Source organism: Micromesistius poutassou, assembly GCF_964030765.1.
Source record: "Micromesistius poutassou genome assembly, chromosome: 8".
NCBI lineage: Eukaryota > Metazoa > Chordata > Actinopteri > Gadiformes > Gadidae > Micromesistius > Micromesistius poutassou.
This window is the reverse complement of record NC_140278.1, coordinates 19,250,176-19,274,382: the sequence shown is the minus strand read 5'-3', so window position 1 is coordinate 19,274,382 and position 24,207 is coordinate 19,250,176. Positions and strand designations below refer to the sequence as shown.

The following is a 24,207-nucleotide window of genomic DNA, read 5'->3' as shown; positions in this document are numbered from 1 at the left end:
GGCCCCCCACCCCTCCCCCCACCCCTGGGGGGAGGAGTCCCTGGGGTCCTGCCCCCCCGCCGTCCATTAACACCCCCCCCCAAACCCGCCCGACATGCCCACTCCCTGGCGGTAGGTCTCCACGGAAACATACATACGTGCACCATACATAGGCTGCCTCGATTCCTCCTGGCTGGATTTCAGAAACTGCTGACATCACTGTTAACTATTTGTAAAAAAAAAATGACCAAAGTTGTGCAAATGTAGGATACAATGCATAACAGTTACCTGTTATTGGTCGTTTTTTTCAGTTAGCAGATAATAATCAAACCTTTTGGCTATACTCTCTCCCACAGGGAGAGTGCGCTTGGAAGGGTCTTTGTGATAATTAAAATAAATAATAAGTGTCTACCAGAAAGAAATATATATATACATACATTTTCCTTTGAGAATGCTTACAGGATAGGTGGACATAGGGTTGGAACCCAAACCTTCTGAACCCTAGACTTTCCCTGCCCACTTTGGACAGCATAAGGTAGTATAGTAAGAGGGTTAAGGAAACCATTGAATGTGATGCTTGTCTCCCTTCCTTCTCAAGGCTCCAACTGGCACTCGCACAACAACAACGCACTTGTCTCCAGCCAAAAACACAAGGTAATGGCGCGTTCACACCAAAAGCGACGGGGCGGCGCGACTATGTTGCGAGTCATAGCTGTTGATTTACATGAGCTTCAAACTCATGTCTAACTGTTATTGATTCAATAACCGTTGGGAGTACATGAGTTGGATCCCAGAACCAAGTAGCAAGAAAAGTAGCTCAAATGTATTGTTTTTAAACCCCTGATCTCCACATTTATCATGGGATGCTGTTTGTAAACCTTTGCTGCTCAAAAGTTTAGAAACGGCACAGCACACCGTGCTCATATCAATCTGGCAAAATGGGATTTAGCTTTTATTTACAACTTTGGAATCGGTCCGCTGTCCATGCACGCATTTCCTGCCCAATGCACGTGATGCCACCACTGAATTATGACCGTCAGAACTAATTAGAATCTGTATGATAATTAGCATATCTGTTGCATGGATTTAGGATTTCGATTTAGGATTTCAATTTCAATTTAGGATTTCAATTTAGATGTAAGATTCTGCATTTCGATTTAGGGTTAGGGTTAGATTAGATTAAGAGATTCGATTTTGATTCAAGATACATCTGGAACAAGTGAAGCACATTTGGTTGCAGCAACAGTTTTCAACGGAACCTTGAAGGGAGGATATTAGAAAAGCGGTTGTATTCAGTGTGTTTGTCTTTGATTGTCAGCAGTCAGCAGGGGGAGCCAACGAGCAGCGAGGAGGAGACCAGTGGCGGCCTGCGACCCCCTAGGCCAAACCCACGTTCTCTCAGGTGATTGGCAGCTGGGTTCCACACAGAAGACCCACAGTGATTACATATTCACACATCGATGAACGGAATAAAACACAAAACCAGAATTCAAAACTGACAGTAAGCAGTTGAACTGTACTGTCAACCGGTGCATTTGGAACATTTGCCTATGTAAAGCGTGATGTATCATGCAAAGTACTTTATCATGGAGATGTACTTGTTCAACATGGTCGTTTCTCCTTTACAGTATGGAGTGCGTTAGAGACACACAGAAACCTTCTCTACCCATGTCGGAAAAGGGGGAAAAGGGTAAGTAGCAGGATACTTTATGTGTGTATAATCATATGCATGTGAAAAGCATAAATACGTCTTACTTATCGTAATGTATTTAAAACTGTAAACTGTACAAAATTGTACTGTATGTAAACTGTACAAAATTGTAATTTCGGCCGAACATATGAATCATTTCGTGGGATATCTTGTGTAACATGTTTTAAACAAACTTCACACACACATATAGTTGTGTCTTGAGGGGTTTTCTTTCTTTCTGGATTGACTGGATTTGTTGGACCATGACCATGAGTTTCCTGAGTTTCCTTTAGAGTTGAATCTACTAAACATATAGTGCTTGCTGCAGTGGTTAGCTTCCTCAGGTGGCCCTGCTCCCCTCTGATACCAGCACACGGGGACTTGTGTGGCTTTGTATCCTCTGTGTCCACACATCATGACACTGCTGGGGAAAAACACTGCGCTGCCGTCTCCACTGCTCTATTGGACTAGCTTACATGGACTAGCTTTTGATAGACATTGATGATTCACTGTCTTTTGATGTGAGAAATAACCTATATTGGAATGTTGTTTGCATTTAGTTGTTTCCAAATAGTACATCTTTCTCTGCGAACCACTTTTTTAAACTCAATCTCTTTATTTTGCAGTTTTCCTAAGGATTGTGGACTTTCTGTTTTATTTCTGTTTTTTTTTTGTCTCTCTTCTAGGTGAAGCAGTATGGCTAGTTTCTGATCTGGACGCAGAGTACAAGTCTGTGAGAGGACGAGGGGAGAGGAGAGCAGCGCTAAAGCAAGAGGCCTCGTCACAGCTGGACAGAACCATGTCCACGTGACCCTTCTTTTTAAGTTTAGATTTAAGTTAGATAAGTTTAAGTTCGATTTTACATGAGAAGGGGGAATGCACTGCTTAGTCCATCACTGTAATTGACCAATTGAGTTCCTTATAGTCATAGATAATGGTTTGTATTTGGTGATTACCCAATCCGTGCATTTTAATAGCCCTTTGGTAACTACAGCTCACTCCATTAGATATAGAACTCATTCAAATGTTTGGATCCTTTCCATCCCTACCATTTGTACGTTTAAGTGGTAGTGTTTCCCTTGCTGCCAATAATGATGTTTTTTTTAATACATTAGTGAGCAGATCAGAATGGGAACATTAGTGCAGCTAATGTGGTTTATAAAACTGTTGATATGTGCTACCTCATCACCTTGTATGATAATCAGTTGTGATAAAATGTAATTTAACACATTTGTACTTTTGATTGAAAAAGGGGATGTGCCTTGTTTGTTAATAAATGCTGATAATGATCCAACCTTTTCTCTCAAGATAATTTTTAAACTGTGTATTGTCTGAATTGTAGGTCAGGTCAGTGAACTTCAGACGCAACAACAGCGATGAGCATGTAGACATTGCTTTTATTCACTATTCCACTTTCTGTCAATCTTGGACTTAGACCTCAGCTGGGAGGAGACTTTCTGAGGAGTTTACCATTCGTCGGATTCAAGTGGGAGGAAAGAAGCAAGGAAGAGAGATTGGAGAAGAGAGACACGATGACGGAGGAAGGGGAGCATTGGACTCAATCTGCGTGGTCAGTTCAGGGGTTGGCGTCCAGCGTGCTTTGGATCCAGGGGAGGAACTCGTACACGTTGACGTAGACGCCGGGGTAGTTGGGCTCAGCGCAGCCCTGGCCCCAGGACACCAGGCCAGTGAGCACTCCCTCACACACCAGGGGGCTTCCAGAGTCTCCCTGCAAGGGAGGGACGGAGAGAGGGAGGCAACCGGCAGAGGGACGGGGATGAATGAACATGGATTGGGTGTACAAGACAGACTGCAGACCTAGATAGGGATATATAGAGATAGGCCGTGTCCAAAATCGTTCCCTATATAATGCTGTATTTGGGGCGTCACCAATTCATCCTGTATGAAATCAAGTGTGTGAGTGTAGAAATGTGGTTCCCTATATAGTGCACCACTACTTGAAGCAGCAATATGTAAGATTGAGCCCCTCATCTAGTAGGTGGCAGGTATTCCGGCTGGCTGGGTGGCTGAGTGGGAGGGGGTTTTGGAGGGTCAATAGTAGGATTCTTGTAAACAAAGAGAGGTATGGGCTGGCCAGTATCTTACATTTGTAGAATATATCAGTTATAGGATGGGATTTTATTGATAACATTATTGAAATCAACATTGATCAACATTGACTACAGATATGTCATGGTCATTTAAAGCTACAGTACAAGCTAGTTGAAATGTTGCATATTTCATCTTAAATGACCCTACTGCAAGTATACAAGCTATGTAGTCTTCTCACTTTTCTTCCTATAATACATGCTCTACCTGTGTTGATCAAATGTATGACTGTGGATGCGGCCTAGGATGTGTCTAGTATAGAGCAGGAAAGTCTCCTAGCCAAACGCTTCTGGGTTCAAACCCATAGCCAAACTGCTCCTTAAAGGGCCCATGTTTTTGTTTTCACACGTTGGGAGTGTCCATCCTGATGTATGACAGACGGATCACTCTACCTATCGGAGTGCGTCAACTGGAAGGATGATCCTATCCACAGAGCTTCTGGATGGCTGTCCCGTGTGTGATGTCACTACACAAAATGTCATCAATTGGATAAAAGCGGCTTGCATATCTGCTCAATCCATTGACTGGATAGTAAATAGTAAATCTCACGTTGCACGCGTCCCTGCCACCATCCATGTATCCGGCGCACACCATCCTGGGGGTGATCATGCCCGGGTAGGAGGCATCGCAGTCCACTGCTTCCACGATGGGCACATCCAGACACTGCAGCCTAAAGGGCAAGAACACTGCGGAAGGAAGCACAGCACAGGGCATTAGGTCACTCCTCAGTCGCCACACACGAGGACGAGCAGCGAGACGATGTTTTATGAAAACATGGCCTCATGGAGAGAGACAAAGTCATCAAACCAAGAGGGGATAACTCGTTTACATCATAATAAAACTGAACAGCACCGTGATTGGAGGAGCAGTCACAAAAATAACCATATATAGCCAAATGGACGCGGGCCCAAACGTGGGACGGCAGCAGAAGGTTTCCGTGCTTAGAATAAATAAGATAAAGACTAATACACACTGATGACAGGCGACAGGGGTTATTCTAGGGCAGGGAAGGGAACATAAACACACGGATCAAGGCCATATTTAACTAAGAAGGAAGGATAATCCATAGGTGAAGGGTGAGCCAATACAAAGATCAGGCAGATTCTAAATACAGTATCCTACAGTCAATATGGGACTAACGTAGATGTAATGATTAAACATCATATAGTTAAAAACACGACACACAAAGAAACGTCCATTTCTTCCACGTTGCAGCGCACACTGATTATAGGACTAATGAAAGCAGCGGTCGACGACTGGATGTCACACTTTGACTAGATAGTCCATCATCGTTTCGGTCTGGTTAAATGAGGTGTGGTTAGCTCACCCTCTCCACCCATGAGAGTGTTGCCCCAGCCAGAGACGGAGCAGGGCATGCCCCCGTACGGGGCGGCAGTGGGCAGAGCGATGGGGGCCACTGCATGGGTCACCTCCACGGGGTGGTACAGCTTGATCATCATCATGTCGTAGTCCAGCGTCTGGTAGTCGTACCTGTCCACGGAGGGAACAGCCATGGGAAGACATTAGCGACAGGGGTTCGCGGAGTGGCTAGTATGGTCCGACTCCCAGTGTTAAGGTACAAAGTCGGTATACAATCCCCCAATGTCTGCAGCTTAACCTGGCATTAAAGACCGAGACTCTTCACCCCCCACATGCTCCGATAATAGCCTGCATATTAATTCACTGTAAGTCACTTTGGATACAAATGAATAAACATTAGGGCTATGTAGTGGTACAACTTTTTCAATACCAATACCTGGGTTTCAGTTCCAAAACCAAATCACTACTTTCGTAGTCAAATAAATTCAGTGTAAACACATTTTCATAAACTAGAGTTGGCAGGCAACTGTTCCAATTCATTTAGTTCATCATCTATCACACTGATGAATACATTCAATATATTTCGTCTTCTTATTTTATTATTCATTTTATTTGATTGTTGTTATGTTGTTGTTTGTTATGCTATGTTATTTTCCTTGCGTGACTGAGTTAACTCACAGCTCATGCCAGAAGATGGTATCCGTCTTCACGAGCTGCTCAGTGCCCTCAAACTGACGGACGTCGTGCTCTCCAAGAATCACCTGCATGTAGTAGGGACTGGAGAGAGAGAGAGAGAGAGAGAGAGAGAGAGAGAGAGAGAGAGAGAGAGAGAGAGAGAGAGAGAGAGAGAGAGAGAGAGAGAGAGAGAGAGAGAGAGAGAGAGAGAGAGAGAGAGAGAGAGAGAGAGAGAGAGAGAGAGAGAGAGAGAGAGAGAGAGAGAGAGAGAGAGAGAGAGAGAGAGAGAGAGAGAGAGAGAGTTAATGCCCGTTCACAAACATCAACAAGAGTTCTTGCCTTGCCTCAATCAGCAGTCATACTCACTTGTACCAGCAGTGGGCGACAGAGAGCACCCACTGGTTGTTGATGAGCACGCCGCCGCAAAAGTGGTATCCGTAGTTCAGGGAGGCCATGAAGGGTCGTGAGTTACGCTCACATTCTTGTCCTCCGACGATCCTCCCGTCTTCACGGGGCACTGCCGCTGTAGGACACATCAGACAGTCAGGACCATACAGACATACTGACACTTCACTGACTGATAATTCAAACAGATAAAGATATCTGTATGTTTGTGTGTTGCCTATCTCTTCTATGTATGTGTGTGTGTGTGTGTGTGTGTGTGTGTGTGTGTGTGTGTGTGTGTGTGTGTGTGTGTGTGTGTGTGTGTGTTTGCATGGGTATACCTGGGAGTTTACCTCTATTTACAAGTGTATCATTGTGTGAGTGTGAGTGTGTGTGTGTGTGTGTGTGTGTGTGTGTGTGTGTGTGTGTGTGTGTGTGTGTGTGTGTGTGTCTTTGAGCATGTTCGTTTGCATGGGTATATCATACCAGTGTATGAGTGCGTGTCGGTGTGTGTGTGTGTGTGTGTGTGTGTGTGTATGAGTGCATGTCGGTGTGTGTGTGTATGAGTGTGTGTCGGTGTGTGTGTGTGTATGAGTGTGTGTCGGTGTGTGTGTGTGAGTGTGTGTGTGTGTGTGTCTTACCAGCAGCACCGAGCAGCAGTAGCAGAGTCAGGCCGATCATGGTTTCACTGGGGAACGGTGAAGCGTCAGGAGTCACCAGGCCTCTCCATGGCCTGTATTTATACCCTGCCAGCCTGGGCCACCATCTCAGGATACCCCTCCATCCACACACACACACACACACACACACACACACACACACACACACACACACACACACACACAGCACTTTCCCCACAGCCCCTACCACCGCACAGTCCTACACACCCACAACACTATTCCCATTATCTGCCCTCTTATCATGCCCAAATGCTCGTATCCGTTGGCTAATACCCTTTCTCACACACACACACACGCACACACACACACACACACACACACACACACACACACATTTGTGCTTGTTGATCTGCAGATCACCTGCAGATCCAAGGTCCTCCTCTGAATGATTAAATCATAGTTGGCCGGTCAGAGCGTGAAAACCTTATCTTGTTTGTTTGTGTACGGAAACGTTTTTTTCTAAATTAAAATGAAATAGTATTTATAATATTATAATTAACGCTAGATTTTTTTAGGTTCTATGTTTCCGTAATTCTTTGTGGCAGGCGTTGGTATTAAAGAATGTATTTTCTCATGGCAGTTGAACTTCAAGGTTTGAACGTCTAAAAGGCTTTCTCTCTGGTGTCCTTGAATCTTGGGACGTCCTTGGACATCTTTGAAGAAATGTGAGAAAATATTCACCTGCACACGGCACATGGAATGATGAAACATGTTTTGCCACATACTAGTTGCATTACAGCAACTATTCAACACTCAAGAGCTGTGTTTGAAATCGTTCCCTATCACGGATATAGTGCACTATATAGGGTGCTCACCATGTTGTAGTGCTGTTCGAATTCTCAGCAGTTAATTTCGTTCACTATATAGTGGACAATAAAATACCCAAAATTTGAGTGAACATACGATGTTCCCTACATGTTACTCCCGTATACCACAATGCAATGCGGGCACATTTACTGACGCAAATGACGTTCAGAAATGTTCAGCGCAGTGTCCGAATTCTCGTTTGTTTGTTCCCTATATAGTTCACTATATCATAAACACTATATAGGGAATAGTGAGTGAGGGAATAGGGAACGATTTCCAACACAGCTATTGATTTCATGTTATACTACTCTAAGAATGGCTGTCATCTATTCTTTGTACATAGCGTTAAATGTAAATCTGCTGTGTGTGTGTGTGTGTGTGTGTGTGTGTGTGTGTGTGTGTGTGTGGCTGTGGGTGTCAGTTTGTTTAATAGACTATATGCCGTGGTTCAAAGCATTCTGTATCATCAAAGCACACTGCTTAATACAAATTCCAGTTAATAATAGTTGGGTTGTGTGGAGATGTGTGTGTGTGAGCGCGTGGACGTGTGTGTGTGTGCAGGAGAAACAAGCAGATGTTTAACAGGTGGGGTGGGGGTTGAGGGAGGAGGAGGAGGAGGAGGTGGAGGTAAGCGGGGAGTGTGGGATGAGGTGGGGGTTACATGAGGCCAGCCTCACCCATGCACCATGGAGGGTGCCTGGCGACAGAGGGGCAGCAGGTATAAAAGCAGCGGGTGCCATAGGGCTCATGTCCAGACTCACTGCCGGAAGACTAGACAGCATGATCCCCCTGATTGTTCTCGCACTCCTGGGTGCTGCAGGTAACACACAACACAGGTCTTAACGGGCGTGTGCATTCACACACACACACACACACACACACATTCACACACAAATGCGTATACCGATATACCTGCTCACACGTTCATACTACACACTTTTTTAAATTACATATGATGAAGACATAGATACATCCCCACACGTGTTTCATAATATCATAACACAGTCATGGTTCGTTTTCTGAGGAACCGACACATGCATATTTTACTCTATCTCTATCTCTATCTATTTTTTAACAACTGTTCTTCTCTTCTCTCCCCTGTCAGCTGCAGCCCCCATGGAAGACAAAATTGTGGGAGGCTACCAGTGTGAAGCCCACTCCCAGGCCCACCAGGTGTCTCTGAACCTGGGCTACCACTACTGTGGAGGCTCCCTCATCAACGACCTCTGGATCATCTCCGCTGCCCACTGCTGGCAGAAGTCAGTATTACAAAGATTGCTTACTATTTCGTCACAAAGTGCTCTTCAGTCCTTTTGTCATTTTGGACCAAGAAAATTTGGGCTGGGTTTTTTATATGCAAAATCCACAAAAAGGCAAATATAAAATGGTTTATTTGGTCCATTCTCTCTTAATCCAACTTCTCTCTTTACTTCTCTTATTAAAGTATTATCTTTTAATGATTGCCCTTTAAATGTCTTTTAAAAGAGATTGCTGTCTGTGAATGGCCTTTGTGTTTGAAGGGTGCTATATAAATAGACCCTTGCGTGGTCTTCAACTGTCTCTCTCAGCCCGTATGCCCAGATCGCCATCTTGGGCGAGAACCACATCTGGCAGTACGAGGGGACGGAGCAGTACATGTCGGTGGACTCCATCTACTGGCACCAGAGCTACGACTACAGGACGCTGGACTACGACATCATGCTGCTGAGGCTGACCCATCCCGCCACGCTCAACCAGTACGTCAAGCCCGTGGCCCTGCCCACCGCCTGCCCCGCGGCCGGGGACCAGTGTATCGTGTCTGGATGGGGGAACATCTACAGCGACAGTGGCAAGTGGAAACAAAAAAACAGCAAAGCATCACCAAACCCATAACGACATCATATCCATATATACACCTGAATCCAAGGCTGGGCTTAAGCAAAATGGGAGCAGTAAGAAAATATTCAAGCGCATGCACATGTTTCTATGGAATTGAATCTAATGTGCATCAGTGGTAACATATCATAGGTGACATCAAAGATAGTAGCCATTGACTGACCTAACTCCATAATCCCCCCTCTCCTTTTCTAGTGTTCAACCCGTTTTACCTGCAGTGTCTGGACCTCCCCATCCTGTCTGCGGAAGACTGCAGCAGCTCCTACCCCGGCAAGATCACTGAGCGCATGGTGTGTGCCGGATTCCTGGAGGGAGGAAAGGATTCCTGTCAGGTAGTTCTTCAAAACATCAATCCGTTAACACCCAGTAGATGATGCCAACGCACTGTAAGCATTTCAATAGATAGAACGTACCAAAAAGTGATTTAAATATCAATAATATTCTGCTCTCTCTCCTCCACTTTCGCATCCACTCCTTTGCTCCTGGCCCTCCTCCACTCTACCCCTTTTATCCTCCACTCTCTCATCTGCTCATGCCCTCACCTCCTGCCTCTACTCCCTGCTCCTCCTCTACTCCTCTATGGTCCTCTCCCTGCTCCTCCTCTACTCCTCTATGGTCCTCTCCCTGCTCCTTCTCCACTCCTCTATGGTCCTCTCCCTGCTCCTCCTCTACTCCTCTATGGTCCTCTCCCTGCTCCTCCTCCACCCTACTCAGGGGGACTCTGGCGGTCCTCTGGTGTGCAACGGGGAGCTCCAGGGCATCGTGTCCTGGGGCCAAGGCTGTGCCCAGCCCAACTTCCCTGGGGTCTACACCAAGGTCTGCACCCTGCTGCCCTGGATCAACGAGATCCTCACCAACTACACCTAGCCTGCTAGCCTCCACACAACATGTCAGAGCTGGGAGAGAGACAAGAGAGCGAGGGAGATACAATCTGTGGTATAGAAACTGCTTAACCAAATACTGCAGCGTCGTCACTGAAAAGAAGAGGTAAAAAGAGACGGGAAAGAAGTTAAGAGAGAACGATTCTGGATCAATCAATAAAATAACAGCAAATAAACAACTCTGTGGTTCATTTCCTCCCGTCCTAAATATCTCAGAAGAGCATTAGAATGGTTGGTGTATTATTATATCATGATATCGGTTGCTGCATTTCAACAACAATAACGCTATCATCATCATCATCATCATTAGTTTTACAAAATAAATTTAGAGAAGGACTATCTAGTCTACATACATATACAAATACTGAAAAGAGCATCAGCCTCCTAACGAGAAAATAAGAGCATAGCTTTCCTTCAACAAAAAAAACAACCATGGATCTAGTCAAGGCCAGACTAAAGTATTCAGTTCAGTCAGTTCAGTTCTTCAGTTATTTTATCTCTGAGGGACTGTCTACCGACAAGGAAAAGTGCTCTCGCGTAAATCATTTGATCATCAATGGTAATATAAACTGACCTTTGAAGATCTTCAAAAGAGAAATGTATCACGTAAAGGGCCTATTGATTTGACAGCAATATCTCTTATCGGTGGCAGCATGTTAGAGGTTTCTCTAACAAAACTGTTGGTATTAGTCAGTAAAGCATGAAATTATAGTCATTTGGAGCCAGCGGACATGATACGATTAATGATGATAAATAAATAAATTAACCACACACGGTAAAGTAAGTGTTAATAGAACTTGTACTGGTGCGGCAGTTCAAACCCACCGTGTATTATTGGTAAAAAGAGGTGCATATTTTACAACAACCTTAAAAAATGATCAAAGAGACGTCCTACTTTTTTTTATCATGAATGGTCCTGACTCTGGTCTATTATGTTAAGCTGACAAATCCAAATTTTCTAAATAAGGACAATGTTTCATGTTTGATCCAAAGAACTGACAAAACTCCTGTGTACATAATAACTCAGTCGCTTCCATAGCAGATGTTCCACCTGTTGGCTTCTTCGATGGACTGGGATGTGATAAAACAGCAACTCTGTTTTTACGAATCAATTTAAAGTCTAAACGAGTAAGTTAACTGTTGTTACGTTATTAAGTTTTGCATACTTGTTTAAATTGAATTGATACATTTTCAATAGATTTATTCTGCAAGGGAGTGGAACCTATTATTTTCAACATCATTACATTAACTTGTGGACATTAACTAGTGTACCAGCCAAGAAATACACATGTTTTCCACTCTGAACCACAGGGGTTTTCACTTGGGGATCATCAATTAATAACTGTTTGAATGAATCAAAATCATTGTTATGTTCAATACCTTCATTCTGACTTGCTCATAATTGTAGAAATCTAGATAAAAACATTTTACTTCATTGGTCTCATGAAGCACTGTGATTTATTTATTTGACATTAATATTTAAATAGAGAATAATTGCCATTTATTTTATTGTGTCATGTGACCTAGTGACTAGTTTCTAGTCAAGTGACCTAGTACACTGACAACAAACCACCAACTTGTATAATGGTGTTCTGCCAATCTATGCTACCTATTAAATCGTGCTACCTAGTAGTATTGTGTCCTAGTAGTAGTATGCATTATAACCCTTGACGTACAATAAGTTATCTGCTGAAAGCTGGAAAGAAGCATCATAAATGTGGGTATGATGGTAGGATACTTAATATGCCATCGCTCAAACCACTCTGCAATTGCAATTGTACCTCAGGTGATTTTGCCTTTGAGGATTTCATTGACGAGTGGTGCTCCAGTGCCAAGCGCTGCCAACACAAGTGCTGACCTGACATGGCTGGGCCCTTGACCTCGCAAAGTGGGGACCACAACACACAGGCCCCTCGGATATCTGGGTCCATGAGTTTACCCCCCACCTGCTGTCTCACCACCAAGTATTTTGAGGGATGGTGAAAGAAGGGGCACACACAAATACATGCCCACACACAAATACATGTATAATTTTATGTGCACTGTCCCATCCAGTCTATGGATGGCATCATATCCATAGACTGCCCATATTTCTAATGGTTTATTGATGTTGATTTGTTATTATTATCAATACCCATCTGACTTGAAGGATTAGTTGCAAGCCATTCCCATAGCAGGATCATACAGGCTTGCTGGATTTCCAAATCTTCACCACAGACATGTGCAGACATTACCTTTACCTATAGTACCTATAGTACCTATAGCCTCAGTGATGGTTTTGGTATATTATCAGGCTTTTGAATTGTTTGTGTTACACCTAACAGACTTTAAAGCAGCACACTGACGACACACTCTGAGGAGGATGTGGCGTTATCTTCTCAGTGGGACGCCATTCCTGTGTTTCCAACCATCAAACTGGATCTGAATGCTATGGATTTGTCTCAGGGTGACTCAACCAACAGTTTAGTGTCAGGACAGCTCTCTGGATATCAACCATGACTCCACCCTGCCTGAGCTGAAGCTGATGTGAATGGGTTTTCATTCACTTTTTCCTTCTGGTAACCTCCAATAATGCCATTTAACTGGACTGCCATGTTTCTGGCCATAACAGCTCATCTGGCTGATTGATGCTGGGTTTGACCCAGAGCCCTTACCCGGAGGTCAGGCATGAGAAGGTCAGTGGGAGTCAATAATTTAAAAAGGGCCTTGTTGCAGTATCTCCAGTGACGAGGATAGAGTCTGAAGATGCCACAACATGCTACAACCTTGATACAAATTTAGGACATTTATCCATCTATTTTTGAGAGCAATTGTGTATTTTCTTCTCTCTGATGTTACCAGAAACTAAAATGTAACTGCTCAAATGAATATTAAGTGACTTTCAAAACTTTTGATAGTTTGTGTCTCCTGTCCACGCTTAAAGGATCAAGGCTCAGAACAGAAGCTCTTTCCAAACACAGATGGTTATTGAACCATCTCATAATAAAGGAAACAGACAGCTCAGATATAAAGAGACAGACTGATGATTTATCTTTTAAGCTTTTATTGATCATTTTCGTTTTATGCATTAACAGCCTGATGTTAAGCTGCTACAGGGATCTGAAGAGGATCATTTAATAACTAGCCATGGTTTCGAGAACCCAGTCCTTGAGAACGCAGACCTGGGAGAGATGAAATAAAATGCACAGGAGTTAGCCAAAGAACTCGACGTTAGAATGCCATCTCAATACCTGGAAACCACATAATATAATATATTTGAGTTAAATAACTCCCTTCCCTCTCCCTCAGGTCTGTACCTTGGCGTAGACACCGGGGTTATCCTTCTGGGCACATCCGTATCCCCAGGACACAACACCCTGCAGCACACCGTCGCACACCACGGGGCCACCGGAGTCTCCCTGCAGGACGCAAACACACATCAGCACCTTACATCTTACCCAACCCTCAGCGAGCACCAAGCAAGTCCAGATGAGCAGTGAGTTGTGTTCCTGCAGACAAACGTACCTGGCAGGAGTCCTTGCCTCCCTCCAGGAAGCCAGCACAGAACATGGACTGGGTGATCATGCCAGGGTAGGAGTTTTCACAGTCGGCGTGGGAGAGGATGGGCAGGTCCAGGCACTGAAGCTTGTCACCGTCATCGACTACAATATGGAGGAAGAAAATAATGAGAAGAAGACACCCAACTTGCCCTTCTGGGATTCATTTTAAAGACGTTGATCTCATCGTATACAACCCAGCATCCCCCTAGACTAGGATCAAGACCAGTGGACCAACTACTCACCGGAGCTCATGGTGTTTCCCCAGCCAGACACGAGGCACATGGTGCCATCAGCAGCACATCCGGTGGGCAGGGCCACGGGCTGCACGTACTGGTTCAGGGTGGCGGGCGTGCTCAGCCTGATCAGCATGATGTCGTTGTCGATGTTGTAGGAGCTGTAGTCGGGGTGGCGGATGACGCGGGACGAGGAGATGAACTGCTCGGTTCCCTCGTCGATCCTGATGTGGTGCTCGCCCAGACGCACCTCCACACGGCTGGAAGGAGAGAGAGAGAGAGAGAGAGAGAGAGAGAGATGGTGAGGAACATGGATAATGAAGTGCAACAGCGTCCCACTGGATTTGTTGCAGTGATTGTTTCTAGATTTCAGTCTTTAATGTCGATATAGAGTCCACTTGTGAGAAGGTGAAAATTCATTCTCACTGTCTCTCCCCTTCAATCATATTGAATGTGGTATATGTACTTCCGTAGCAGTAGGGGGCAGAAGGATATTCCAGCCTTGGCCAGGGAATCTTCCCTGTGTTAATGGTCTGGCCCAATCAGTCCACCTGGGACTGATATAGTCCTGCTATACTACATACTACATACTGCATACTGACACAGTATATACTGTGCACTACATACTACTCCCCGCCCTAGTATGCAGTATAGTATGCAAGTATGACAAGTATCATGCAGTGTACTACACAGTCACATGACCAAAAAATTCAGTTATAAATATAAACGGTTGAGCCATTTGTTCTGTTAACAATGAAAAACACACGATTACAAAAACATACGAAAGCTTATCACATCAAAATAAACAACTAATTACAACTAATTATACATTTATACATTTATGTATTTGTATTTGTATTCGCCGCTCGCATTGTCAGCCATTATTTTAAATGTTCAGCGGTGCCGCGTTGCATTATGGGATACAGTATCCGACGTAGTGAGCTCTGGATGTATACTAGAATTTTTTGACCGATTAGTACATCATCCGGGTAACTGTCGCATACTTCAAAAAAACATTTTTCGCGTACTGCATACTACTTACTACTTTTACGTCACGATCAGTATACGAGCAGTATGTAGTATGCCATTTCAGAAACGGCCTCAGTTTGGGGCTGAAGGAGGTGCTGGCTTGACGAGAGGCCAGTACTAGAAGCACATGGTATGTGATGCTATGCTAATTTGTTCTAAGAGTCTTTTCTTTTTGGAACATTCCTCTATTTTGTAACCAATGGATTTATTTTTTGTTTATTTATTTTTGGACTGTTTTGGAGCAAATAAAACTTCACTTTTTCTGTCTGAACACAATGGCCCTCGTTTTTGCCCACACTCTCCCATCCGGTTGTCCATATCCCGAATACGTGGGGTGACCACGCCGGTCCCTCGCACCGCTCTATCCTAATGAAATCCCAGCCGGTGGATCAGTCTTGGTAGGTTTTGAACTCACGACTTGTAGCAGTGAGCAGCAGACACCACCCAGTCCGCGCTGACCAGGGAGCCTCCACAGAAGTGGTATCCAGAGTTCAGAGACACCGTGTGGGCCTGGGAGTGCTTCTGACACTCATACCCTCCGACGATCTTGTCCTCCTCAGCGACTAGAAGGGAAACACAAAACACAACATTGAGACATACTCATGGTCATCATTATTGAAGATCAGCTGCTGCCAACGACAGCAGCTGTGGTCGGAGGCCTTTGGTTTGTGTGGACAACTCACAGACAGCTCCGAGGAGCAGAACGAAGATGAGAGACTTCATGGTTGCTGTGTGAGCAGGTGGATGAAGTATGAGCATTTACCAACAACTTTACCAACTTTTATACCAACAATCTGGAGATCTGCCCCCTCCCTCCTGTCCATCTCATTGGTCAGTCATGAGCCAATGACCTGCCTTTGCTCTAAGATAATAACATTTGCTCCCCGAATTAGCTGATACCTTGAAGTCCTTGCCAGAATGCAGCAGTTGGTTATATCCCAGCCTTTTTAGAGCCAATTCAATCCAGAAAGTAAGAGGTTATAATTTTAAGATTAGATTCACAGGCACTTTTACAAACTCTTCATACTTTATTTGTCATTATGAAACAACTTTCACACATATGTGTTACCAAAGGGACACAACATTTCAAAATATTGTTTTTATAGCTTCTGTAATCCTTGAAACATATAAAGTTCAGTTAGTTTACTTAATTTACCCATTAAAACAGATATAAATGGACTTAATTAATACCAGATCAAGTATATTTTATTAATATATTGTTTAATCCTTAAAACATGAAAAGCTAGGTTAGCAATTGGTACTCTGTTGACTAATAAATTATGTCTTGATTAAATTTAAAATCTAAATGAATAAGTTAAGTGTTAAGTAATTTAGTTTGGCATACTTGTTTAAACCACATTTAAGTAAAGAGTTATATCATTATAAGCATTATATAAGCATTTGTTTTATTGGATACATGAATTTTTCATAGATATATTTATTTTTATTTAATGTAAGGATAAAGAGTAAGGTCCTGTCTGACACTAAAGAAATTAAATGGTCACATGGTGCTCTGAGTTAGACAACAGTTGGATCATAAGTGAACCGCCCCTCTGTAATCATACTTAAACCCAGTGTGTTTCCATTTCCTGTTCATAGGTTCATTTCAGGCAAGGTTAAATGAGATGAAATTTATTTTGCAAGGGAGTGGAACTTAATATTTTCAACAGCATTACATTAACTTGTGGAGACCATGATATGACATCAGCATACCAGCGTACACATGTTTTCCCCTCTGAACCACAGGGGTTTTCACTTGGGGACCATCAATTAATAACTGTTTGAATGAAACAAAATCATTGTTTTATTCAATACCTTCGTTCTTATTTGCTCATATTAGTAAATATCTGGATGAAAACGTTTCACTTCATTGGTCTCTGTAATTGATTTATTTGACATCAATATTTGAAAAGAGAAGAATTGCTATTTTTTTTATAGCGTCATGTGATCTAGTCAGGTGCCCTACTGACAACAAACCATCAGCACATGTTGAGGCCCTGGACTAATAGGACACACCTCTTTTGGAGGATTTGAGCGCTTCTTCTTTTTCAGAGTTCCCTCTGTTTTGAGCTTAAGATTTTACGGTTATTTTCAAGGACATTGTCATTATCCTTTCTGTGCTCAAACCAATGCAAGCCGTTCCTATAGCAGGAATAAACAGGCTTGCTGGACTTCCAAATCTTCACCAAACACGTGTGCAGAGTGACATTACCTTTACCTTGAGTACCTATAGCCTCAGTGATGGTTTTGGTATATTATCTGGCTTTTGAATTGTTTGTGTTACACCTAACAGACTTTAAAGCAGCACACTGACGACACACTCTGAGGAGGATGTGGCGTTATCTTCTCAGTGGGACGCCATTCCTGTGTTTCCAACCATCAAACTGGATCTGAATGCTATGGATTTGTCTCAGGGTGACTCAACCAAAAGTTTAGTGCCAGGACAGCTCTCTGGATATCAACCATGACTCCACCCTGCCTGAGCTGAAGCTGGTGTGAATGGGTTTTCATTCAAAGAGGTAACCTCCAACAATGCCATTCAACTGGACTCTGGTTCTGACCATAACAGCTCATCTGGCTGATTGATGCTGGGTTTGACCCAGAGCCCTTACCCGGAGGTCAGGCACGAGAAGGTCAGTGGGAGTCGATAATTCTAAAGGGCCTTGTTGCAGTATCTCCAGTGACGAGGATAGAGTCTGAAGATGCAACGGCATGCTACAGACTTGATACAAATTTAGGAAATTTATGAAAAATTTAGGAAATCTACCATCTGAGTAATTATGTGTTGCCCTTTTTTCTCTCTGATGTCACCAGCAACTAAAATGTAACTGCTCAAATGAATATAAAGTGACTATCAAACCCTTTGATAGTTTGTGTCCCCATCGCTTAACAGTTCAGAGCTCAGAACAGAAGCTCTTTCCAACTACAGATTGCAAGCCCGGTTGTGGAACCATCTCATAATAAAGGAAACAGACAGCTCAGATATAAAGAGACAGACTTATGTATGATTTATCTTTTAAAGTTTTATTGATCATTTTCGTTTTCTGCATTAACAGCCTGATGTTAAGCTGCTACAGGGATCTGAAGAGGATCATTTAATAACTAGCCATGGTTTCGAGAACCCAGTCCTTGAGAACGCAGACCTGGGAGAGATGAAATAAAATACACAGGAGTTAGCCAAAGAGCTTGACTTTAGAATGCCATCTCAATACCTGGAAACCACATAATATAATATATTTGAGTTAAATAACTCCCTTCCCTCTCCCTCAGGTCTGTACCTTGGCGTAGACACCGGGGTTATCCTTCTGGGCACATCCGTATCCCCAGGACACAACACCCTGCAGCACACCGTCGCACACCACGGGGCCACCGGAGTCTCCCTGCAAGACGCAAACACACATGAGCACCTTACATCTTACCCAACCCTCAGCGAGCACCAAGCAAGTCCAGATGAGCAGTGAGTTGTGTTCCTGCAGACAAACGTACCTGGCAGGAGTCCTTGCCTCCCTCCAGGAAGCCAGCGCAGAACATGGACTGGGTGATCATGCCAGGGTAGGAGTTTTCACAGTCGGCGTGGGAGAGGATGGGCAGGTCCAGGCACTGAAGCTTGTCACCGTCATCGACTACAATATGGAGGAAGAAAATAATGAGAAGAAGACACCCAACTTGCCCTTCTGGGATTCATTTTAAAGACGTTGATCTCATCGTATACAACTCAGCATCCCCCTAGACTAGGATCAAGACCAGTGGACCAACTACTCACCGGAGCTCATGGTGTTTCCCCAGCCAGACACGAGGCACATGGTGCCATCAGCAGCACATCCGGTGGGCAGGGCCACGGGCTGCACGTACTGGTTCAGGGTGGCGGGCGTGCTCAGCCTGATCAGCATGATGTCGTTGTCGATGTTGTAGGAGCTGTAGTCGGGGTGACGGATGACGCGGGACGAGGAGATGAACTGCTCGGTTCCCTCGTCGATCCTGATGTGGTGCTCGCCCAGACGCACCTCCACACGGCTGGAAGGAGAGAGAGAGAGAGAGAGAGAGAGAGGGACAGAGATTGTGAGGGATATGGGTAAACCGGATTTGATGCAGTGATTGTTTCTAGATTTCAGTCTTTAATGTTGATTTAGAGTCCGCTCTATCCTAATGAAATCCCAGCCGGTGGATCAGTCTTGGTAGGTTTTGAACTCACGACTTGTAGCAGTGAGCAGCAGACACCACCCAGTCCGCGCTGACCAGGGAGCCTCCACAGAAGTGGTATCCAGAGTTCAGAGACACCGTGTGGGCCTGGGAGTGCTTCTGACACTCATACCCTCCGACGATCTTGTCCTCCTCAGCGACTAGAAGGGAAACACAAAACACAACATTGAGACATACTCATGGTCATCATTATTGAAGATCAGCTGCTTCCAACGACAGCAGCTGTGGTCGGAGGCCTTTCGTTTGTGTGGACAACTCACAGACAGCTCCGAGGAGCAGAACGAAGATGAGAGACTTCATGGTTGCTGTGTGATCAGGTGGATGAAGTATGAGCATTTACCTGAAGCTTTTATACCAACAATCTGGGGATCTGCCCCCTCCCTCCTGTCCATCTCATTGGTCAGTCATGAGCCAATGACCTGCATTTGCTCTAAGATAATAACATTTGCTCCCCGAATTAGCTGATACCTTGAAGTCCTTGCCAGAACACAGCAGTTGGTTATATCCCATCCCTGTTAGTTGACCTGAAAATAACAGTGTGGTTTGCTCTGCTTGTCTTTATGAGCAAATTCAATCCAGAAAGTAAAAGTTTACAAACTTTAAGATTAGATTGACAGGCCACTTTGTTAATCTCATTTTACTTTATTTGTCATTATGATACAACGTTGATACATATAAGTGTTACCAAAGGGATACAACAATTCAAAACAATATCGTATGTATAGCTTCTTTAACCTTTGAAACATATTAAGTTGAATTAGTTTACTAATTTAAACAGATATAAATGTATTTAATTAATAGCTGGTAAAATATGTTTGATTAATAGAAAGAGAAAGTTAGGTTAGTTGTTTACTAGGTGCACTAGTTAATTATGGCCTTATCTTATCTGGCCACCACCTTTATTTCTGGAATCCGCACAGCTGTGCAGTTCTCATCAAAGAATGCTTTGAAAGTACACGTGGGCTCATAAGACCTTTCACTCACTGCCCTGAAAGGCTAATCATCACTTCTGACAATTTACACTTAATGACGTTTTCCTTCATTGCATGCCTTTCCTTAAGGGATGCAAGTCCTTTCTGTGCTGTACTTCTGTGCTGTACTGCTGTTACTAGCCGGCTAACTCAAAAAACATATGAATTCCAAATAAAAATAAAGCTACTAGTTATATCTATCTAGAAACTAGTCAGTGTGTTTATGTCTGTCTGTGTGTGTGTGTGTGTGTGTGTGTGTGTGTGTGTGTGTGTGTGTGTGTGTGTGTGTGTGTGTGTGTGTGTGTGTGTGTGCGTGTGTGCATGCGTGCGTGCGTGCGTGCGTGCGTGCGTGTGTGTGTGTGTGTGTGTGTGTGTCATACAAAAACATCAAACTAGAATATGTGTGTGTGTGTGTGTGTGTGTGTGTGTGTGTGTGTGTGTGTGTGTGTGTGTGTGTGTGTGTGTGTTCATACTACTACTACAAATATATTCATACATCATCCGTAAAGGTATCTGTATTGTATCTACTCAATATGCTCAATGCCCAAAATGCATCCTACACCTTACTCTAGGAGGACCGAAAGACCGAAAAAAGTTGCAGAACTGAATTCCATCTCTGAGTTTGGTGGGGTCTAGACACCCAATGACACGAGGCGAGCTCATAGTAAGGTTATGTTGTGTATGAATATGTCTGGCTCTATACACTCAGCTACTCAGGCCCATTGGAATGAGTCAGACATGCAGCCGGTCAGATAACTAAAACAAAACAGAGCCAACTCAACGACTATCTTTTGGTCTCTCAGAGCCGTCACTGAAATGCAATTCAGCATTTTTGTGTGAAAGTCATTCTACTACATTCTTTATTTAATCCACAACAAGAGTCGGTTCCATTTCAATGAAGCACTGGAAAGCCGTGTGTGTGTGTGTGTGTGTGTGTGTGTGTGTGTGTGTGTGTGTGTGTGTGTGTGTGTGTGTGTGTCAGGATGTGTATATATTTGAATATTCTACAGGATATAATGCAACAGAATAATGTAAAAGTAGAGGCAATGATTGTTTCCAAATCCTTTACTTTTTGGTGAATTTCTGAATACATAAAAAAAATTGTAAAGCAGAAAATAAAACACCCCGTTTGAATTAGACTTGAATCATGTGGTGGTGGACCGCAGAACAGATTTGAATGTCTTGACCCATTAATAGCTGGCCATGCTGACCAATGAGACACATTACAGCTCCCGAGGAACTCAAAGAACCTCTGATTAATTTTCTAACAGTTTAAAATTCCCAGGGATCCTCTTTAACAGTCTTGCCGCGTCACAGCATCTACCCCGGCGTGGACACCAGGGCGGTCCATCTCAGCACATCCCCGGCCCCAGGACCCCACCCCCTGCAGTTCATTGGTCACACCACGGGGCCCGCAGCCTCCCAGGAGCCCCACAGATAATATATATAAGCATCAGTGGTGGAATTTGTTTTAAATGAATCAGGTCTTCAACAGACACAGGGGAGATGAGACTGAGTCATCATCTTCCATCCATTAGTACAACCATAAAAGAGCAGGGTGTTTGGTTACGGATGGAACAACAGAAATAGCAGTGCTGTGAATGGAGCAGGAAGAGCGCCGCACTTCACTCTGCTATTACAAGTCATTTAGAAGATCAAAAGCGTTTAACTTTAGTGTTTAACTGCATTCGTTTTCCATGTGCACGCCTGTGATGCTTGTAGGCACTGGTGTGTGTGTGTGTGTGTGTGTGTGTGTGTGTGTGTGTGTGTGTGAGTGTGTGTATATGGGCCTCGGCTTACCATTGAAACCCATACATAGTCATCCCTTACCTGATAAACATAATCAGCCCCCCAAGGCTTTGAAGCAGGACCTGTACGTTTGTTTGTTGGTGTTTGTGGGTGGCATTAAGTAGGATTAGCCCACTCAGACCCTCCCGTGATCTGGCCATCCACTGTGGTGACGGAAAACCGACCGGGGACAGAGACAGAGAGGTTGCGTTTCGCTGAAATGGGCAGCGAAAATGTGAATTGTGCAGTGGAGTTGTAAAATCAATGAAAAGAAAATTGCCGTTTCAATATTTCATATTCTGCACACTTACGGGCCACTCCAATGAGCAGAAGGAAGACCAGGGACCTCATGATTGCTCAACAATCAATAAGGCGATGAAAATTGATGTATGTCCATTGATAGAGCGGCACTGATGATGTCTGATTGGTCAGGAAATAACCAATCACAACACCCAATAAAATATAGAAAGATATCCCGGACTACTGCTCTAGTTGACATGCAGCTAAATGTCAAGTGGCCAGTTGGTGAATTTCTAATCTAAAAACCTATTTTTCTCACAGAGATGTATTATGAACCCTCAACTCAAGGCCAAGAAACTAGTAATGTAGTGACTGTCCGTAATGAAAAAAGTGTTTAACAGTGCAATATGCTATTACATATTTTACACTTCTGCACTTTACGATCTGCCAAATCCCTATAAAACGAAGTTAAGAATATTCCAACCTAAAGGTCAGGAATATAACTTAATATAATTTAAGTTTTGCTGAAGCAGAGGTATGATAATAATAATAAGGCAAATGTGTTTAAATATTTCAGAGGCTTGAACTATTTCAGAGGATTTTTCAACTCATATTTAATCATTTCTTATACCATCGCTAACCGCCCAGGACTGGGTTGTATTTGTATGCAGTTCAAGTTTGAAGATTACTCCCAAGTCATTAGATAAAGGATTTAAAGCATTTCCTATTTTCTAATTATCAAAATGTCAGACTAGCTGTGAGATTACACTCAAGTTCTCTTTAATTTGGCATGTATATCTGTGTGTGGGTATCTGTGTGTGTGTGTGTGTGTGTGTGTGTGTGTGTGTGTGTGTGTGTGTGTGTGTGTGTGTGTGTGTGTGTGTGTGTGTGTGTCTGTCTGTGTGTGAGAGAGAGAGTTTATGTCTGTGTGTGTGTGAGTGTGCAATGTGTGCATGCAGGATCCTATTATGACTGCTGCTAAATGGTCTTTATTAGAAGGTAAGCTGATGGAGAGAACATGGGGTCAATTAAGGACTCAACTGTGAAAAATGTATTTAGAAATATAAATAACAGTAGACATGTTGTGTTGGTGTTTTATTCAATTGGGAACATCATTTGTTTTAACAAATCCCATAATATACATCAACACATTTACATGGTAGAATTATAGTGTTTGTTAGTGTTCATCATTATCATCATAATTATAATAATAAACCCCATTATAATAATGGGGTTTATTAGTATGTATAATTGCAGTTGTACAGCAACATCCACATTTAGAAGAACATTTTAAGCATGGTTTTCCAAGGTGTATGCCAGTAGACCAGTAGTTCTTACAGTGTGTTTACAGTGTGTGACCATGTGAAGTGACCCATCTGTACTGCTGACCCCAGAGGCCAGTTCAGGCCGGGTCAAGTTAAGATACTACAGGTTAGAATATGGACCCGGTAACTACAGGCCACGTCCTGTGTTAGGTTCAATGCACATACCACACTTACAGTTCTCAAACTAGTGCTAAAAGGCTCACACTCAGATTACATCATTCATAATAACCATAGAAAAACATGCCATATCTATGCACCATATAAATTCTGAAAATAAGCAATGGTTTATTGATTTACTATTTATTGAAGTGAGGATATTCAGTCCATAGAATAAATGGTCTACGTTAATTATCTGTGTGTCTTCATATAAAACCCTCAAAAGAGTAGTGAGCTACCATTATTTAGGCAAAAAGAAATAACACAATTTTGACTACATTTGTTTACAAAAACACTTTGAATTTCCAATATTGTTTGTAGAGCAA

General features: G+C 43.4%; 5 protein-coding genes across 5 annotated transcripts in view; 2 read left to right on the top strand and 3 right to left on the bottom strand.

Annotated features, from left to right (window-relative positions):
- The window catches only part of cblc (Cbl proto-oncogene C, E3 ubiquitin protein ligase), a 10,123-nt gene extending 7,271 nt beyond the window's left edge, over nt 1–2,852 (top strand). The window contains exons 5-9 of the mRNA XM_084471078.1: nt 21–111; nt 578–633; nt 1,220–1,381; nt 1,608–1,669; nt 2,356–2,852. Of these exons, the coding sequence (XP_084327204.1) occupies nt 21–111; nt 578–633; nt 1,220–1,381; nt 1,608–1,669; nt 2,356–2,480 (496 nt within the window). The 3' untranslated portion in view covers nt 2,481–2,852. The remainder of the gene's footprint in view (nt 1–20; nt 112–577; nt 634–1,219; nt 1,382–1,607; nt 1,670–2,355) is intronic.
- Nucleotides 2,853–3,069: 217 nt separating this feature from the next.
- Nucleotides 3,070–6,840, bottom strand: LOC311351877 (trypsin-like). The gene is made up of 6 exons (XM_084472038.1): nt 6,799–6,840; nt 6,140–6,296; nt 5,777–5,875; nt 5,106–5,269; nt 4,328–4,464; nt 3,070–3,398 (listed from the first exon to the last, which is right to left on the bottom strand). The coding sequence occupies exons 1-6, from the start codon at nt 6,836–6,838 to the stop codon at nt 3,246–3,248; spliced, it is 750 nt and encodes a 249-aa protein (XP_084328164.1). The 5' UTR covers nt 6,839–6,840; the 3' UTR covers nt 3,070–3,245.
- Nucleotides 6,841–8,408: 1,568 nt separating this feature from the next.
- LOC311351878 (trypsin-2-like) lies at nt 8,409–10,547 on the top strand. The gene is made up of 5 exons (XM_084472039.1): nt 8,409–8,464; nt 8,750–8,903; nt 9,213–9,472; nt 9,715–9,851; nt 10,234–10,547. Exons 1-5 carry the CDS (start codon nt 8,425–8,427, stop codon nt 10,384–10,386), a joined length of 744 nt encoding a protein of 247 aa, XP_084328165.1. The 5' UTR covers nt 8,409–8,424; the 3' UTR covers nt 10,387–10,547.
- A 2,879-nt stretch (nt 10,548–13,426) lies between these two features.
- Nucleotides 13,427–15,940, bottom strand: LOC311351880 (trypsin-10). The gene is made up of 6 exons (XM_084472041.1): nt 15,885–15,940; nt 15,617–15,764; nt 14,182–14,432; nt 13,905–14,041; nt 13,697–13,798; nt 13,427–13,561 (listed from the first exon to the last, which is right to left on the bottom strand). The coding sequence occupies exons 1-6, from the start codon at nt 15,922–15,924 to the stop codon at nt 13,514–13,516; spliced, it is 726 nt and encodes a 241-aa protein (XP_084328167.1). The 5' UTR covers nt 15,925–15,940; the 3' UTR covers nt 13,427–13,513.
- Nucleotides 15,941–18,209: 2,269 nt separating this feature from the next.
- On the bottom strand, nt 18,210–19,717 carry LOC311351879 (trypsin-10). The gene is made up of 6 exons (XM_084472040.1): nt 19,662–19,717; nt 19,394–19,541; nt 18,965–19,215; nt 18,688–18,824; nt 18,480–18,581; nt 18,210–18,344 (listed from the first exon to the last, which is right to left on the bottom strand). Exons 1-6 carry the CDS (start codon nt 19,699–19,701, stop codon nt 18,297–18,299), a joined length of 726 nt encoding a protein of 241 aa, XP_084328166.1. The 5' UTR covers nt 19,702–19,717; the 3' UTR covers nt 18,210–18,296.
- Nucleotides 19,718–24,207: the final 4,490 nt, after the last annotated feature.